At 43.6% G+C, this 18,275-nt stretch overlaps 1 protein-coding gene across 2 annotated transcripts in view; it reads left to right on the top strand.

Moving 5' to 3' along the window:
• The window catches only part of Slco5a1 (solute carrier organic anion transporter family member 5A1), a 102,655-nt gene that overhangs the window by 66,576 nt on the left and 17,804 nt on the right, over nucleotides 1–18,275 (top strand). For both annotated transcript variants that reach the window (XM_021643864.2, XM_060385846.1), the window contains one exon: nucleotides 12,040–12,238. In XM_021643864.2, the coding sequence (XP_021499539.1) occupies nucleotides 12,040–12,238 (199 nt within the window). The remainder of the gene's footprint in view (nucleotides 1–12,039; nucleotides 12,239–18,275) is intronic.

Consider the following 18,275-nt stretch of genomic DNA (forward strand, 5'->3'; position numbering starts at 1 on the left):
TGGTCCCCTCCCCCCCAAATGTCCTCCCCTTCTGCTTCTATGTTTTAACTCTCTCCCTTCCCTTGGAATATGTTTCTGTCTTCTCGTGGTCCCCTTTCTGCTTTCATCAAGCACACATAAGAGGATGTAAAAGATCAGAGTGTAATATCCCAGTTATAGGCAAGTAAATAAAGAAGCAGGTACTTGTTTAAGCTCTCCTGGCCTACAAGGGCTGGCCTCACAGGGCTAATGACAAATTGTTCTCACTTCCAGCACATTCCATCCTCTCTCATTTCCTCAGAACTGATTTCTGTAACACATAAAAATCACATCCACAGCTAATGAATGCCTTGGCTCTTCAGTGTAGACAAGAAATGCTTGCTACCACACAGACAAGAAATACCTTACTCTTTTTATAGAAATAATAAAACATGCTAAGCCATTATTAGAAGGTGAAGCGATGTCTTTTTGTAACCTGAACCATCGCAGAGTGGACCACAGAAAAATTGTTATGCTGGCAGGCTCAGTTTCTGCTCATGCTGTTTTTTTTTTTCCCCCAGCCAGAGGCACAGTACAGACTCCAGTAGCCATCTTACCCTTAGAACAATCAGATTTCAATCTGCCAGATTCTTGGAGTCATTGTCCTTTTATAAGCTGTATTTGCAAAAAGATGCTCTAATTAGTTTGTGTTCTGACTTAAGTGACATTTAGAAACATGATAGGTATAAATTTCTCCTGTAGGATACTTAGTATATATTTGTTTTATATAGAGTAGCAGTAACATCTTCCTTAAAATTATTTAAAATATATACTATGTAAATACCAAATTCTTTAGGAGATACAAAAAGTTAAATAGCTACTGCTATAGAATGGAATTTTTAATTTAATTTAATTTTTTTTTAAAAGAATGAGCTGGGTGTGGTGGAGCATGCCTGTAATCCCAGCATTTGGGAAGGCAGAGGCCGGTGTATCTCTGTGAGTTTGAGGCCAGCCTGGTTTACAAAGAGAGTTCAGGACAGCCAAGACTACACACAGAAGCCCTGTCTTAAAACAAACAAACAAAAAAAGAAAAGATAAAAACTAACAAACAAATAAATAAATAATAAGATTGTTTCTTATTATGTGGCCCTGGCTGACCTGGGACTCACTATGTGCCATCACCATGGCAATGATATAAATGTAGTTAACCTTTTTATCCTTTTTATCGAGGAATTCACTTTTCCATAAGTACCTTACATGATGGAATATAGTAATGTTTAAGTTTTGGAAGGAAATTTGAGCTATAGGAAGAAAATTGGTCTAAAATCCTTTCACTTTTGAGATAAATGGAATTTAGAAGAATAAATTGTATACCAAGTTTCTATAGATAAAACGATTTTTCTTTCACTAATAAAATTGAACACATATTTCCAGAGAAAACAATAGCTTAAGTGCTTGAAAAAATATAATCAGCAGAAGGAACAAAACTTCATGATTTAAATGTGTGGTTCTGGAAGTGACACAGATTTGGAATACTGGATTTATAACCTCAGCCCTGAGAAGCCAGGTGTGAAGCCAGGTGTGAAGGCACATGCCTGTAATCTTAACACCTGGAAGCCTGAGGCAGGAAGCGCCCAAGCTCTAGGCTAGTCTGGGCTCCCTGAACAGATCCTGCCCTCTCTTTTAGTTAGAATCAGAGCACTTGAGAGTCCACCTGTGACATTATTAGCCAGTTATTGTTTGAAGTCACTCATCTTAGAGACTCATTTTTTTTTTTTTAAATCTGCTCTGTAAACTGAGGAAGTTGGAGAGATGGTCCTGTGTTAGGATTAGAGGGTGTTTTTGTTTGTTTGTTTGCTTTTTTTTTTTTTTTTGAGCATTAAGAAAGTGAACTAGGAGAGGCTTCAACTAAGTGAGTGGCACAGCAGCCCAGACTGCTCTCAGTACCCACTCCCTTGTGGACTGTTGGCCTTGGAAACTGGGGGGGGGGGGGAGACTGTGTCTGCAGTCTCAGCAGCAGAATGGGAAGATGGAAGAAAGCCATAGAGCCAGGAGATGGTGACATACTCCTTTAATCCCATCACTCGGGAGGCAGAGGCAGAGGCAGAGGCAGAGGCAGAGGCAGAGGCAGAGGCAGAGGCAGAGGCAGAGGCAGAGGCAGAGGCAGAGGCAGATGAATCTCTGTGAGTTTGAGGTCAGCCTGGTGTGGGGTATCTGAAGTCTAGCTGTCGGGCTTGTGAGACAAGTGATTTATCTACTTTGCTATTTGCTGGATCCCCATCAACAGGCTGATCAGGGCATCAACACTATTCAAGGGGAGACTGTATGAACAGTCTTTTTAAACACCCAAGCATGTGACACATAAAGATCAAGGATCAAGGCCAAAAGAATGGGAGACTGCACCACAGCGATTTCACCACTCAGCTCAGCTTTTCTGGATCTTTGTCAAGCAGCTGTGCAGGTTTTATGATTTTTGCTGTTTTCATTAGATGTGGCTGTACCAAGGCTTACAGTATCCCTAGAAACAAGCATGCTCACAGATCATTGTGGTGTTACACTAAGCAATGTGGGCAATGGGGGAAAACCAAATAAATTGGGTTTCATTAGTATTAAAAACTTTTGTATCAAAGGACAGCATCAAGAAAGTAAAACAGATTCCCCACAGGATAAGGGAATATATTTGTAAATCATACAGCTGTTAAGGCAACTGTGTCTAGAATAGTTAAAAACTTCTAGGTCAATAATAAAAAAGAAAAAGAAACCAACTGTAAGAAATGGAGAGAAGATATGAATAGACATTTCTCCAGAGAAGGTATACAGATGGCCAGAACAGGCACAGGGAATGGCACTCAATCCAACTGTTTACCAGAGAAATGCAGATCAAAGCCACAACGAGTTACCGAGACACTTTATCACACCTACTTGTTTGGCCACATCAAAGATTGTCTTTTAAAACCATTGGTACAAATGTGGAGGAATGGAATCCTTACGCACCATTGAATGATCTCAAAGCTGCTCTTTGGAGAACAGTTCAATGCATCTTCAAACACATGATCTGGAAAGTCCACTGTGAGTCCTGCTTCCACAAGGAATGAAACTTCCAACCACATTAAGCAAGGTAGATATGAACTCCACAACAGCATTATTCCGAGTGTCCCTCTTGTGACCATGACCCCAGAAGCCCTTCACGTGAAGTGTGAGTAAAGAGCCGGGCATGGACACAGTGTGGTTTGGCCCAGAACATTTAGGGTAGAAATGAAGAACGGAGCCGTGTTCTAACCTGGCCAAGCCTTGAGAACACGCATGGTGGCAGGAGACGGAGGGTATTATGTGCTCCTATTCAGACACCTTAGAGAAACCCACAGAATGAGAGAGATCAGTGGTTATCACCGGGTGTAGGGGAAGTCGGGAGGACATCGTCATGATGCTGATGGACCGGCTTCTTTGTGGGTGAAAACTGTTACACAACGGTGTTGCACGTCTCTGTGGGTGTCTTGTGCATGTGCAGGGCTGGGTGCTGTGTCACTGGAGCCCGGTGGTCAGGGGCTTGCCTAGCATATGTGAGGCCTCGTGTTCAAGTTCCAGCGCCCTTGCTCTTGTGGGACTGTAGGTCGAGTAGGCAAGTTCCAGAGCGCATGACTTGCAGCCCAGTGAGACTGTGGATTCTTTTAAAAATGAGGAGTTGGAGAGATGGCTCGGCATGGCTGCTCTTCCCTAGGACCTACGCTTATTTCCCAGTGTCCTTATGGTAGCTCACAACTGCTTCTAACTCCAGTTCTAGGAAATCTGATGCCCCATTCCGATCTTTGCTAGCAACCACCGACGACAAAAGGCCCAGGTCATCTGCACATGCGCAGTAACTTGCTTACTCTTCCTTACAGTTTCCGGGAGACAGGAGATGGTGGGAAATAAATAAGCATACAGAATATACGTGAAGGCAAAATATTCATACACATAAGAATTGTAATAAAAAAGAAAGAAAATTAAAATGTGTTCAGATTAGTGATTGGACTAACAGCACAAAATGACCATTCTGGTCTACCGTATGTACCTGACGGAATAAATAAAGTAATAAATTTTTTAAAAGAGCATCTGGGCTGGGTATGGTGGCGCACACCTTTAACCCCAGCACTTGGGAGGCAGAGACAGGTAGATCTCAACGAGTTTGAGGCCGGCCTGGTCTACAAAGTGAGTTTCAGGACAGCCAGAGAAACTCAGTCTTGAAAAATCAAAACCAAAACCAAAATGAAAACGAAAACAAAACTTCCGTCTGGTCTTTTTGAGTGACAGACTATTTTAATGGGAATAGTTAGGTGTGTCAAAGCTTTTTAAACTCCTCCCTTCCCCATTTGTTGAACAGAGTCTTAAAGCTCTGCTTGCTCCTCCCAGGGGAAGGAAGGCCTTGTCAGGTTTTACAGCTGAGCTCCTCGTGGGGGTGTGATGATCAGTTTTCTTGATGGGAAAGCTCTGAGAGCTGCAGGATTTGGACAACAATGAACAGAGGACAGCTGAAAATTGCTGACAGAAAAGAGATCTTGCCCGAAGGGCCTCCAAAGAAGGCTTTGCATTTGGCCCGGGTCCAAATCTGGACCACGAACGAGAACTGGGCGCGGTAACCTAATGCTGATGTCTTTGCTTGCAGCTCATTTTTGATAACTGAAAATGTTAATGAGCTCCTGTTACAGGCCTGTGAAGTCCCCACTACAAAAGGCCCAGGTCAGGCCCCCACCTCTGCTCTGAAGGCTCGTTCCCCTCCTGTTTCCCAGAGCCAGGAGATGAAGTAGATACCTACGCGTTTTCCCTTCACAAATTGTTGCTCTTTGTGGTTTCAGTGCGTGGATGGCAGAGAGCTGTTCTAGGTTTGTAAGCTGTAAAAGATGAACTGTGTTTATTCAGTTTGGTTTTGGAATCCCTGTCGGGACACAGCTGGGCGTTGGCGCTTGTGCATCATTTCAGCTGAACTCATCAGAAACCTGAAATGATAAGCGTGGTGGCTTTTCCTTGAACATTCCTTTTTATTGCCTTTCCTCTAGTGTCGAAGACTTCAAATCCCCGAGATTAGGCTTCTCGTATTTCTCTCCTACTGTGCAGGTCTCCCTGCGTTGGCATAGCTGAGATGGGGTGGGGGAAAAATGAGATCTGTTGAGCCTACATGCGGGCTGGGCTTCACATGGCGATCTTCAACCTGAAGGCGGTGCAGAGCCAAGATTCTTGAGTGCCTTCATTCATCCTCCCAGCAAGGTCGTGCTAGAATTCAGGAGCCTCCCATGTTGCTTTAATTTAGTGGTCCTATCTGAGTCATGCAGCAGCTGATACGTGTTACCACAAGGTAGAAAGCAGAGGCCCATGAGGGCTCCTTCAAATACTGTCTGTCTTCTCAGGCTGGAGCTCAAGACGGAAGACTGAGTCAACTGCTCAGCAGCAGCCATGTGCCAGGCGGCTGCTCTACCATCTTAAGTCCTCAGGAAGTTCAAGTGTGACCTTCACTCTGCCTACAGACCTCTCCTCCAGTATTGGAAGCTTAGACCGTGCCCCGCATGCGCGCGCGCGCGCACACACACACACACACACACACACACACACACAGCTTCTCTTAGTCTGAAGTCCAAAGAGATTTAAAGTCATATCATGGAATATGATGGGTGGAAAGAAATACTTGGTTCTCTGTCTCAAAGAAGTCACAGAACTCTAAGGAAAATGTTCCAGTAATTAATTTAGATGCCACACACAGCTATTTAAGGGGCTTTTGAAGAGGCTCCTGAAAAATTTCACAACAGTGAGGATGAGACATTCAAAAGTGAAGGAGATACGGGTGTCCTAGACTGCTATTATTTGCAGAGTGATGGGCAGTTTGGCAGAAGATGAGCTTGTTCTCTATCCTGGGGTCATTTAGTATTTGCCAGCATTGGAGTATGGACTTTTAACTGATCAATTAATTAGTTAGTCAATCAATCAATCAATTAATTAATTAAATCACTTAACAGCCCGATCCCAGTCCCCTTCCTCCTCCTCCTAGTCCGACTCTCGTGCCCACCTCTCCCCATACACCCCTCTCCTTCTCAGAGAAGGAGAGGTCCCCAAGGGGTCTCAACCTACCCTGGCACCTCAAGTCACAGCAGGACTAAGCACATCCTCTCCCACCGAGGCCAGACAAGGCAGCCCAGCTAGGGGAAAGGGATCCAGAGGCAGGCAACAGAGTCAGAGACGGCCCCTACTCCCATTGTTAGATGTTAGATATGCATGTTAACAATGCTTCATGTCTGCTACATATGTGTAAGGGTTCTGGGTCCACCCCACACATGCTCTTTGGTTGGCGGTTCAGTCTCTGAGCCCTCATGGGCCCAGGATAATTTACTTTATAGGTCTTTCTGTGGTGTCCTTTACTCTTCCTGCTTCTTTTATCCTTTCCCCTACTCTTCATCAAGACTCCCTGAGCTCAGCCTATTGTTTGGCTGTGGGTCTCTGCATCTGCTTCCTTCAGTTACTGGATGAAGCCTCTCAGAAAGCAGTTATGCTAGGCTCCTGTCTGCAATCACAGCGGGGTATCAATAGTGTCAATAGTGTTGGCTATGTCCAATGGGGGGGTCTCAAGTTACACCAGTCGTTGATTTACCATTCCCTTAAGGTCTGCTCCATATTTATCCCTACGCTTGTCTTGGATGAAAAGTTTTATGGGTGGGTTGGTGTCTCCCTCCCTCCACTCAGTCTCCATATTTCCTGTTCCTAGGAGTCTCAGCTAGGGTCACCTATAGAGTGGATTTTTAAAAATAATCTTAGTTGTTCGTATCTGATGGTATATCTACTCTCTCAAATAAAATGTTTGCAAAAGGTGGTGGAAACCTTAAAAAATAATTTGTCCTGGGCAAGAGGAAAGCTTTTATTTTGTATTATAAAATTAGAAGCATAGGCTTTCCTAAAGCTAAATAAATCTTAGTTGATTTGTCTACTGTATAAATGTGATGTGGGGACAATACCATATCCCTCCCCATCTAAGATACCGTGGATAATGGGATACTGTATTAGTTACTTATCTGGTGCTGTGTTAAAATATGAGCAAAGAATCTTTTTTTTTAAGATTTATTTATTTATTATGTATACAATGTTCTGTCTGCATGTACATCTGCACACCAGAAGAGGGCACCAGATGTCATTATAGATGGCTATGAAGCACCATGTGGTTGCTGGGAATTGAACTCAGGACCTCTGGAAGAGTGCCAATGTTCTTAACCTCTGAGCCCTCTCTCCAGCCACCATGAGCAAAGAATCTTAAGGAAGAGAGAGCTTATGTTGTCTTATGGTTCCAACTGGATAAGAGTGCATGATATCAGCAGAAACATGGCAACAAGCAGAGGGCGTGCTGGAAGGTGCCGGAAGCTTAGACTTCGCATCTCACCCTTGAGCATGAGGCAGAGGGAGCACACTACGTATGGGGTGAGGCTCTAAACTCTCAACGCTCACTTCCGGTGCTGGACCTGCTCTGACAACATTGCACCTCCTCAACCCGCCTAACCAGCACCACCAACTGGACACCAAGTGTTCAAATGCCCGATACTGTGGGGGTCATTCTCATCCAAACCACACATATTGCTCTGTCCCGTGCAGCCACTGAGAGAGAAAATGCTTCGAATCGACCTAAGTCCTGAACATGAGCTTCTGCTCCTACTAAGACCTATTCTGGTTCTAGACTGTTGAAATCCATGAAAAGCTGAGGGTGAAGTGAATTGCTACGGAACATGTAGCTATCATAATATCCGACATTTAGTCTGCATCAGTGTGTGTGCGTGTGTGTGCGTGTGCAGGGGCCTGCCAAGAAGTGGCAGGTATGATGTCGGGGGTTGGTACTGGTACTAGATGTTGTAAAATCCCATCATTTTTACTGTTCACAATGCACACCAGTGACAGCACATTGAAGGTGTCTGAGTCTGGGACATTCTTGGTGATGGATGGTTGCCTCCTTTTCTCCCTCTTTGCCTCAGCTCAAGGTTTTCTGGGATGCTAAGCATGCTTTCAGCTTAGGTATATTTATGTGTCTATTGACAACATGGACAATATACAAGTGGAGTCAAGAGGAGGAATTCATCTAGTTTCTGAAACACCTGGAGATTAGGTGACTACCATTCTTCATGGAGTTGCAGCCCTAGCTTTCTAAGGGTAAGCGAGATTGTGACCCCGAGCAAAGGTTCGACACCTCTTTGTGGATAATAGTTCTTGACATTGGAGGAAGAAAGGAAGTAGAACAATTAATGCATCAGTTTCCTTAGAAAAATGAGTGTCCCAAAGATTTTCACCTATAGATGGTAGAGCCTTCCTGGAACTCATATGCCTGAAGCAGAATCTTCTGCTATGTCAAGAGCTCTATAAACTATAATGTAATGTAATATAATATAATATAATATAATATAATATAATATAATATAATATAATATAATTTCTATAACCTAAGTATGTGAGTGTTAAATTAAGAACAAACACCATGACTAGGTATCAAAGGTTTATTTATTAAACACATACTTGTTTCTGTTGGGCCACACCATAGGTTGCTTAAATTCAGTCTTATCATTAAAAATTGCCCAGTTATAATCCTAGTATGTTTGTGCAAATGTATCCCATGCATTAATATTAGGCATATCACAGTGATATTCACAGTTGTTAAGATGCTAATGATGATGGACTTGTGAAATGGGTCTGTGGGTAAAAGTATTTATCATCAAGCCTAAGTTTGATCTCTGGGACCCATATAGTGGAAGAAGAGAAGCAATCTCTACAAGTTATCCTCAAACCTCCATATATGTACTGTGACACACATGCATGTGTGTGCATGCACACAAGCACACACACACAAACACACACATACACACACTAAAATACAATACAATTATCTTAAGAAATGGTGATGGTAGTAATGACAGCCCAGTGTTCACTGAATGTGTATGCTGGGTCTGACTCCATTCTAAGTTCTTCTTCTGTCTTAACTCATTTGTTCCTTTTTTAAAAATAGTTTTTCTTTTTACAATTTATTCATTATATATCCTGATTGAAGCCCCATCCCTCAACTCTTCCCAATCCCACCCTCCTTCCCTTTTTCCCCCATCCTCTTCCCCTAGTACACTGAAAAGGGGAGTTCTCCTCTGCTATTTGCCCATAGCTTATCTAGTCTCATCAGTACTGTCTGGATCCTCTTGCCAGGCCACATCACCAGGAGCAAGTGATCAAAGAGCAGGCAACTGAGTCCATGACAGAGGCAGCCCCTGCTCTCCTCCAGGACCCACATGAAGACTGAGCTGCCTATGGGCTACATCTGAGCAGGGAGTCTAGGTCCTGTCCATGTGTGGTCCTTGGTTGGTGCATCAGTCTGTGTAGGACCCCCTGGGCTCAGGCATTTTAGCTTTGTTGGTCTCCTTGTGGGGCTCCTGTCCTCTCCATGTCCCTCTATCTTTCTCCTTCCGTAAGACTACCTGTGCTCTGCCCAAAGTTTGGCTTCCTCCTTTTCTCTCTGCCACCAGAGAACACCCCACCTCTCAGATCCATTGGTAACTTATAAATCTCTCAGCATGGCCCCCCAGTGCCCCAGTGTGAGGCCTCCACCTGCTTCTTCTTCTGGCCCCTCACACGCCTGTCTGTCCTAGGGATTGCAGACCTGCTGTCTACGCGTTTTCCTCCTGTTTGGATGCCCATTCTACCATCCCTCACTAGCCTTCCTGCCCTCCTCATTTAATGCACTGTGCGGTCAGTGAGGTGCTTTCCTGCTGCTCACCTGGACCCTTGCAATTACCCTCCTGACCCCTTCAGACTCAAGTTCTCACTCCATCTACGCTATCTTATGTCTCCCTTCAGCAATGGTCTTCATAACACATAACTCTCACCTGACCCAGCTCAGAATTCTCCAGTGGCCTCTCAGTGCTCACAGATAGAATCTGAGTTTCTTTCCCTGGTCTCCTATGGTCTAGTTTTTCTAACCTCTCGTCCTGCACCCCCGCCACCTCCCATCATCTTCCATTGCACACTCTTGGTATTTTGAAGTGCCAGGAATACCCAATACAATGACCTCATGCCTTCACATGTGTTTCCTTTGTTCAGAATGTTTTCTCTGGGCTGGTCCATTACATACATTCTGCCTCTTCTATCAAATGTCAGCTGAAAATAGCCACTGTGAGAGCGCTCCCTGATCTCTCCCAGGGAAGACTCAGCTTCCCCCCTTCCCTGTGTTTTTCCAGCCACTTTTAGAGTTGTTTTAACTCTATTGGCTTATATGTTTCTTTTTAGTCTGTAAGGTGGGGGAAGGGGGACAGGTATTTGACTATGTCTTTATTTCTTCTTCTTCTTCTTCTTCTCTTCTCCTCCTCCCCCACCTCCTCCTTTTTCTCCTTCTCTACTTCATCCTTCTCCTCTTTCTTCTCCTTTTTTCAGGACAGGGTTTCTCTGAGCAGCCCTGACTGTCCTGGAACTCACTCTGTAGACCAGGCTGGCCTCGAACTCAGAGATCCGCCTGCTCTAGCCACCCAAGTGCTGGGATTGAAGGCATGTGCCATCCCTGCCCATTTTTTTTTCATTTTTTAAAATAAAGATTTATTTTATTGTTAGTTTTAAGTGTGTCTGTTCATTCATACATGTGAATGTAGATGCCCATGGTGTGGGGGTCAGGGGCAGAAGGGCCAGGTCTCCGTGGAGATAGAGTTACAGGAGTTTGTGGGTTGCCCATTGTGAGTACTGGGAATTGAACTTGGGTCCTCTGCAAGAAGAGAGTATGTGCTCTTAACCACTGAGCCATCTCTCTATCTCCATGCCTTTAGTTTTATGCCAGTGCAATAAAACAGCCAGCAGCGCACTGGTCAGAATTTAGAAATGAGGTATAAGCATAAGGCTTGCTTATTCTCTTCAGGCTGAGGTAGATTACCATGCTCAGGGTGGTTCATGAGCGTGAAGGTTTGGTTTCACACAATTCTAGAAGCAAGGGGCCCAAGATCACAGTTTTGGTAGGTTTGGCGTCCGGCGAAGGTCTGTTTCTCATAGCTGGGACATTTTCACTGTGTCCTTCATATGACAGAGAGAACAGGAGAATGCTCATGTCTCTTTGGTTAGGGCACTCTTCATGTGGCGCCCACTCTCCTAATGGCAACACTCTGGGAATTAGGGTTTTAACAAACGAATTCGGGGAGACACAAACATTCGGGCCATGGCGGCTAGCCGTGACCCACTTTACGGGGAAGAGTATGTTCAGCACTGCGGGAGCCCCTCTGGCCTGAACTACCCGTCACCCAGCCATCTTGGCTGCCACGGTAACTACGTTTCCTTCATATTCATGCTACTTGTGTGAGCATCCTAGAACATCCTGGCTTAGTCCTCCTGGTTCTTGGAGCTCGTGGACATGCCCATTGTATCGCACTGTCTTTCTCGTGTCACCTTTGTGAGAGTCACCCATGTTATGTGTGGTGGCAGGTCTTCCTTTGAATTGCTTTATGACAGGAATATTATACATGTGATGTGTTGGTTGTGTGATATTTGGTTTATTTTCAGTGTGTGTGAGGTCTACTAGGATGGTTACGTACACCATGAGTTTCTTTCGGGAGTCTAAATCTGGCCTTCACTGCCCAGGGCAGGGAGTGTTTCCCGTCAGTTCTACCAGGCAGTGACAAGCTGCATTTCAAAGCTGGTCCTGCTATTTCTAGTCTTCCGCTGCTGAGAGTTGCCAGCATTTTATCTTGACCAACATGTGGCATTAAGTGTTTACCTTCAGACTGCTATGTGGTGGAGTTTCACTGTCATTTTAACTTGTTTCTCCCTTTGATGTAGGGCCGATCTAAATTGTATCTACCTTTCTCGTGAATTGTTTGTTTTATATTATTGCTTTGTAAAAGCCTTCTTTTTTTTTTAATTGTATCTTCTGGATTTGAATCCTTTGTCAATGCGTGTTGAAAACAGTATATTGTCAAACCAGACACTGAATATTTATGGATTGGAGTAATTTTTATTCTTTACCTTAACACTGATGAGCAGATAGAAGATGAACAAACAGAAGAGTGACAATAACAGTGGGCAGTCAACGCTTAGTACAAATTAACCCTCCCTTTCTGCTCTTCCCAGGTGTCATCATTGTCCCCAGCGCTGGGGTTGGCATTGTGTTGGGAGGCTACATTATAAAGAAACTGAAGCTCGGTGCGAGAGAATCTGCAAAGCTGGCAATGATCTGCAGCGGGGTCTCTCTGCTGTGCTTCTCCACCCTGTTCATTGTTGGATGCGAAAGCATCAACCTGGGAGGTATAAACATCCCTTACACAACGGGGTAAGTGCCCCTCAGGAGTTGCCCAGCACCAGCTGGGACTGAGGTGCCCAGCTCAGTGGGGTTCCACACCTGGGCCAGACTCTGCCTCTCCCTCCCTCCTGCTTCCTGAGCTCAGTCTCTGCAACGGGAGCTCGTGCTCCTAGAGGGTGGAGGGCCACCAGGTCTCATCTCTGTCTGTGTCCTTTTTGAGCCTCACAGAGTGACTTCCATGGCATTTTAACGACAGGAAATGAGGAGGAGATGGTTACAGCTTTAATTAAAGTGTTCTTAGGGTGCTCTGTTCTTAGCGGGTGGGGAGGTAGCTTGGTCAGCACACCAGGGACCAGGCTGGATCCCTAGAACCCAAGTAAAGATGCCAGATGTGGTGGGCCACACTTGGGATCCCTGTGCGGGGGCAGTGGATGCGAGCAGATGCCCGTGTCTGGGCAGCATGTCTAGTCTAATCGGTGGGCCCCACGCTAATGAGAGACCATTTCAAAGATCACGATGAGAAGTTCCTGAAACAGTACCTGAGCATGTGCGCACACATGCATCTGTACATACATGCACTCCCGTGAACATATACCTCAACCAAAACCCGTCAGATTCACAAACTACAACCCACTGTGGAAAGTCTTGCTTTCACTTGAGTCCTGTGTCCGCCTACTTTTTCCCACTTTTCCAAACTAAACTGGATAACATTTTTTCATTTCTTCTATTTAATGGCTTTTTATAGTATGCATTTTCAAAGTTTTCCCTCCCCCAATTTCTCCCAGATCCTCCTCACCTTCCTACATATCTAACTTCATGTTCTCTCTCTCTTAAAAAATCAAAAGAAACAACAAACAATAAGACAAAAAATACCAGAACAAAACAAAAATCTCATAAAAACCAAAGACCACGAGGTCTGGTTTACATTGTCCCACTACTCCTGAGCATGGGGCCTGCCCTGGATTGTGGTTATATACTTGGTGAGATTTCAAAGAGCAAACTGATTTTCCCTTTTCCCAACAGATAGCAATTGCAAACAGCTTCTTGGTTAGGGATGGGGCTCTGTGTCCACTTCCTCTTTTAGGTGCTGGGATTTCGTCTGTGCGAACCTGTGCCGGTTTCATTCATGCCGTAAGTCTCTGTGAGCTCATATGTGTATCAGCCCTGTTGCATTTGGGAAGATGCCAATTAATTGGCATCATCCATCAACTTCCAGCTCTTAAAATCTTCCTGCCTCCTTTTCCACATAGATCCCTGAGCCTTGAGGGCAGGGTTGGATGAAGACATCTCATTTAGGACTGAGTTCTCCAAAGTCTCTCACTCTCTGCATGTTGCTAACGTCCTCTTCAGATCTCCAGCTGCATTCAGCCTTGTTGACTGTAACATACATCTCTCTTTCTCTGTCTCCGTCTGGTTCCACATCCAGTCTGCAGCTTTCCTTGGCAGGGGTCCCACCACTCTGCTGTCTCCAACATCTCGGGATCTTCAATACAATCTAGGCTTCACCTTAATGGAGTGGCCTCTCTGGGCCTCCGTGCAGGGACACCCCCGACACATTCCCGTTCCAGCAGCTTTTCTTAGCCATGGAGGGAGATTGCACAACCCCTGTCACGTGTCATTTACTCTAAAGCCAGAACCACATGGCTGAAGCTAGCAAGTTATGCTGCTTGATGGGGCTGGAATTTGGCCTCCTTGTTCAATTATATTTCTATCAGTTTTCTATTACTGATGGTTTTCTTCACCACTTGAACTTTTCTTTAATCCCTTTTAAAGTTGAAAGTTTTTATTTCCTTTGATGCTTGCATCTTTGTCTTCCACGTTATACTTCCTGGTGCTCTTTTCTCCTCAAACTGTACATTTTGCATTTTTCCTTGCTAAGCTTGTTCCTTTTCATTATAGATCTGCATAAGAGCAACCACTAATAACCGCAGGACAGAGTCAGTACTAGGCTGTCTTGAAATCTCTGCCAATGCCATCAATCTGAAGCTCTTTAGTTTAGCCTCAGACAGTTTTTTTTTGCACAAGGGCAAAAAGCAGCCACATTTCCCCCCAAAATATCACAAGAACTGTCTAAAGGTCACTTACTAATATTCTTCCCCCTTGAGCTGGGCCATTATAATCTACACTGCTTTCAGCACCATGATCTTCCATGCTCTTCCTACAATGGCCCAGAAAATTCTGCTTAAAGTGTTCAACTGCTTTTTTAGTCTCAAGTCCCAAAGTCTTCCATATTCCTACAACAAATAGCATGGTGAGGCCTGTCATAGCAATGCCTGGGTCAACAGTACCACCTTTTGTCTCAGTTACTGTTCTATTGCTGAAGAGATACCACGACCAAGCAACTATTATAAGAGAAAGTATTTAATTGGAGAGTTGCTTACAGTTTCAAAGTTTCAGTCCATTATCATCATAGTGGCAGCATGCAGACACACATGGGAGCAATGGCTGAGAACTATATCCTGATCCATAAGCAGATATATAGAGAAACTGAGCTTGGCATGGGCTCTTGAAACCTTAAAGTCCACCCCAAGTGACACACTTCCTCCAACAAGGCCACACCTCTTAATCCTTCTGATCCTTTCAAATAGTGCCGCTCCCTGGTAACTAAGCATTCAAATAAATGAGCCCATGGAGCCATTCTTATTCAAACCTCTACAGCGTCTTCATTTTCCCTGTGATCCCTAACTTACTTGTAATTCTTACAAACTTACAGAATGGGCTTCTCTGTGTTAACTTATTCTGTCATATTTCATAAGCTCGTACTTTTGTTCTGAGAGCTTTTCCCAAGAGTCTTGTTCTCAATTCTCCATATAATTTTTAAAATTTTTGTTAATAATTTTTTCTTGTTGAACTATGATTGCCTCTTTGTCTTAGCGTCCTGGTGTTTTAGAAAGTAAGGTCTCCTTAGATCTCTTTGTACTTACAATTAGAATTAGAATTAGAATTTCTGTGATTTTCATCTTATCATTTGGTATTGAAGGGTTTTTTGTTTTGTTTTGTTTTTGTTTTTCCTATTTACTTACAATTATCTGTCCAAACTGACTGCACTCAGGCTGGCATCTCTCAGGATATGCCTGTTTTCTGCGCCATCCTCTGCAAAAGGACAAAAAGGTTAGTCTGGGTGGTCAACATCTAGAGTAAACATTTTGTTTTTCAAATTCCTTGTAGTTTTTCTCAGAGCTTTCTGGTGATTATGGGTTCTGAATTAGAGCTGGTGGTAACAGTACAGATGAGAGTGGAGGGGCCCACTCATGGCTTATCTCCCTGGGTCCCCGTTCATCCATCGTGTTCCCCTTCACAGATCATTTTTGCTCCCAGCATGTCTGATGACTTTGAGCTTAGAGTCTTGCAGAAATTCCTTTAGACAGGCAGGCTTTTGATCTGCCAAGGCAGGGTCTTTGACAATAAACTTATGGCTGTCTGCTTGCGACTGTCATGAAGCAGGCTGTTACTCTTTCTATTTCTTCAATACTACATGGCTTTATTATTATTTTTACCTCTGGTCTGCTCTTATTTTTAGAAGGTCTGGAAGCCAGACTCTGTACGGGCCTTGTAACTACAGGTTCCCTCAGGTCTTCTAAAGCCTTTGCTTAATGCCAACCCTGAATCAAGCGCTTCTAGTTCCCGACCATTGCCAGGAGAAATTATGTAATTGTGCTGATTGGCTCCATAATAAATTTATGAGTTCCAACCTTAGCAAGACCTCATCTTTGCTGAATAATCAATTTTCTTAGTCACAGTCTTCTTCTTTCCCCAAAACTCATAATGGATGGTTCCTCTTTTTGCCTTTTAATCCCTTTTCTCAAGTCTTTTTAATTGTATCTTAGTTTTGTTTCTCTTAGTGGGCAACCAGCTCTGTGTTAGTGAGAAAATGAAGTTTCTCCCCACCCCCTTTCCACCTGAACTATCTTTTCTAAAACAATTATTATTCTCAAAGGCAAGTATTTGCTTCATTATTTTCTAGGTGTTTGATAGCCTCCACCACGCACACACAAATCATCTACTATTGTTTTGTTTTGGCTTCCTCCCGTGTGAAACTGGTGAAAATGTCCATCAGCTTGTTGGAAAATTAAAATAACACAAAGGGGAGAAAGTGAGATATCACCTCTCCCCATTTACAGCCTCCAGCTTAGAGCACTCAGCTATTGTTAAACAAATGTTAATTGTTTTATTATGAAGCTTAGTTAAGACTTAGTGTGTGTTTGTTTTTTGCCTCTGTTCTCTTTCCTTGAGATCATGCCAACCAACTCCATTTATTCTTCCCAAATGCAGTGACTGCCAGGCCTCTCCCTGCGCACAGGAATGTTACTCAGTGTTTTGGAACCTCATTGGAACTCCATATAAATACGCATCTTAGAGCCAGGAGGTGGTAGCACTTGACCTCAATTCAGTGCTGGGGAGGCAGAGGCAGCTGGATCTCTTGAGTTTGAGGCCAGCCTGGTCTTTAGAGGGAGTTTCAGGACAGTCAGGGCTACACAGAGAAGCCCTGTCTTGAGAAACAAAATAAAGCAAACAAACAGATGCATCTCAATTTTCTCAAGATGTCCCAGTTGCTAAACCAAGACTGAAATATCCCTGTTACACGGTTGTCCTGTTCAGTTGTAGCCACAAACAGAAACTTGTCCTTTTGTAGACATTTGCTAGCTCAAGAAGTCATCTCTGGAAAAAGTTTCGCTCAATCACTGACGTCACAAGAAGTCCACAGTGTTTGTGGATTTGAAGCGACAATTAAATGTGGACCTTTCTTATTTTAATACTTTGGATTTCCGGAAGTTCAATGCCAAGGGAAGCTGTGTTAGAGTGTTCTTTAGGAAGTAGACTCATGCTTAAAGACACACACCTGTGGTCAGTCACACAGCGCTGACCTGCTAGGAGGGGTGAAGTGGGACACAGTGGAGATAAAACTGGACTTAACTCTATTCCTGACTCTTACTAGCTATGTGACCTTCTCAAAGCTTCAAGTTTTCTAGAGTAAAAGACAATAGTAAGGACAGTTCTCATGAGGAACAGAGGAGTAACTTACACTGACCTTTCATTGCAAACACATGGAGAAAGGCAGAACTCTGCTAGTGTTGGTTTAAATGATGAGATGGCAACCAAGACTTTTCAACCAGAAGCTGTATAGCTTTACATAAACAAAGATGGATTTTCCTGGGAGGCCAAAAAATGAAATAGAATTGAAGGAAATATTCTAATTGAAGTTTTCTTGAGGACCAAGACAAATGGAAAAGATGACACAGCTAAGAGATAGATAGATAGATAGACAGACAGACATATAGATAGGTGATAGAGACAGAGAAAACCTCTTCCTCTACATTTTTTTTCTGCTTCAGAGAATTTTTTCTGTGTTAATTATATTCCTCAAGTTCATGTGATTTGAGTACAATTTACGTGGATTCCCACTTTTATTCTAATTTGGATAAACTTTAGCTAAAAGAAGGTTTAGGTTCTCTTTCTTAAATTACAGAGACCATGAGGTGCTATAGCGAGCAAGGCCTAGCAGTCTTCAGCTCTTGAGCTAGGCTGCTAAGACACAGTGCTGGTATGAGTGCGATGGTTGAACCTAACTGGGTTCTTGTGCCCACCTGTGGCAGAGATTTGTTGTTAATTCATACTGCACAACACTCTGCTTTGTTATTAAATGTCACTTTAAATAAATATTGTTTCTTAGCCATTGGTTTACAAAGATTAGCCAGTGTGGTTACTCCTTATTTCATTTATATTTATATTTATTTTGTTATTGACTCTTTAGGCCTGGTTTTCCCAAGGACACTCTTGGTAATCTCCAGGCAATCATTATTTGTCACATCGTTTCCTAGTCTTTAAAGATAGCTCGGAGATGTCTTCCATTTTTTTTCTAGCTCACACTAGGAATTTGGAGCATCTAATCCCAGTACTTGGGAGGAGGGGACAGGAGGATCAGAGTTCAGGGTGTCATCTCCATAGTGAGTTCAAGGCCAGGACTACAAAAGACACGGTCACAAAAACAACAAAATGAGATTCACCCAGACTGGCTCATTAGTTAACAGGAGCAGCTAGATAGTTCAGAAGTCTGCCTCATCTGGAC

Source organism: Meriones unguiculatus, chromosome 6, assembly GCF_030254825.1.
Source record: "Meriones unguiculatus strain TT.TT164.6M chromosome 6, Bangor_MerUng_6.1, whole genome shotgun sequence".
NCBI lineage: Eukaryota > Metazoa > Chordata > Mammalia > Rodentia > Muridae > Meriones > Meriones unguiculatus.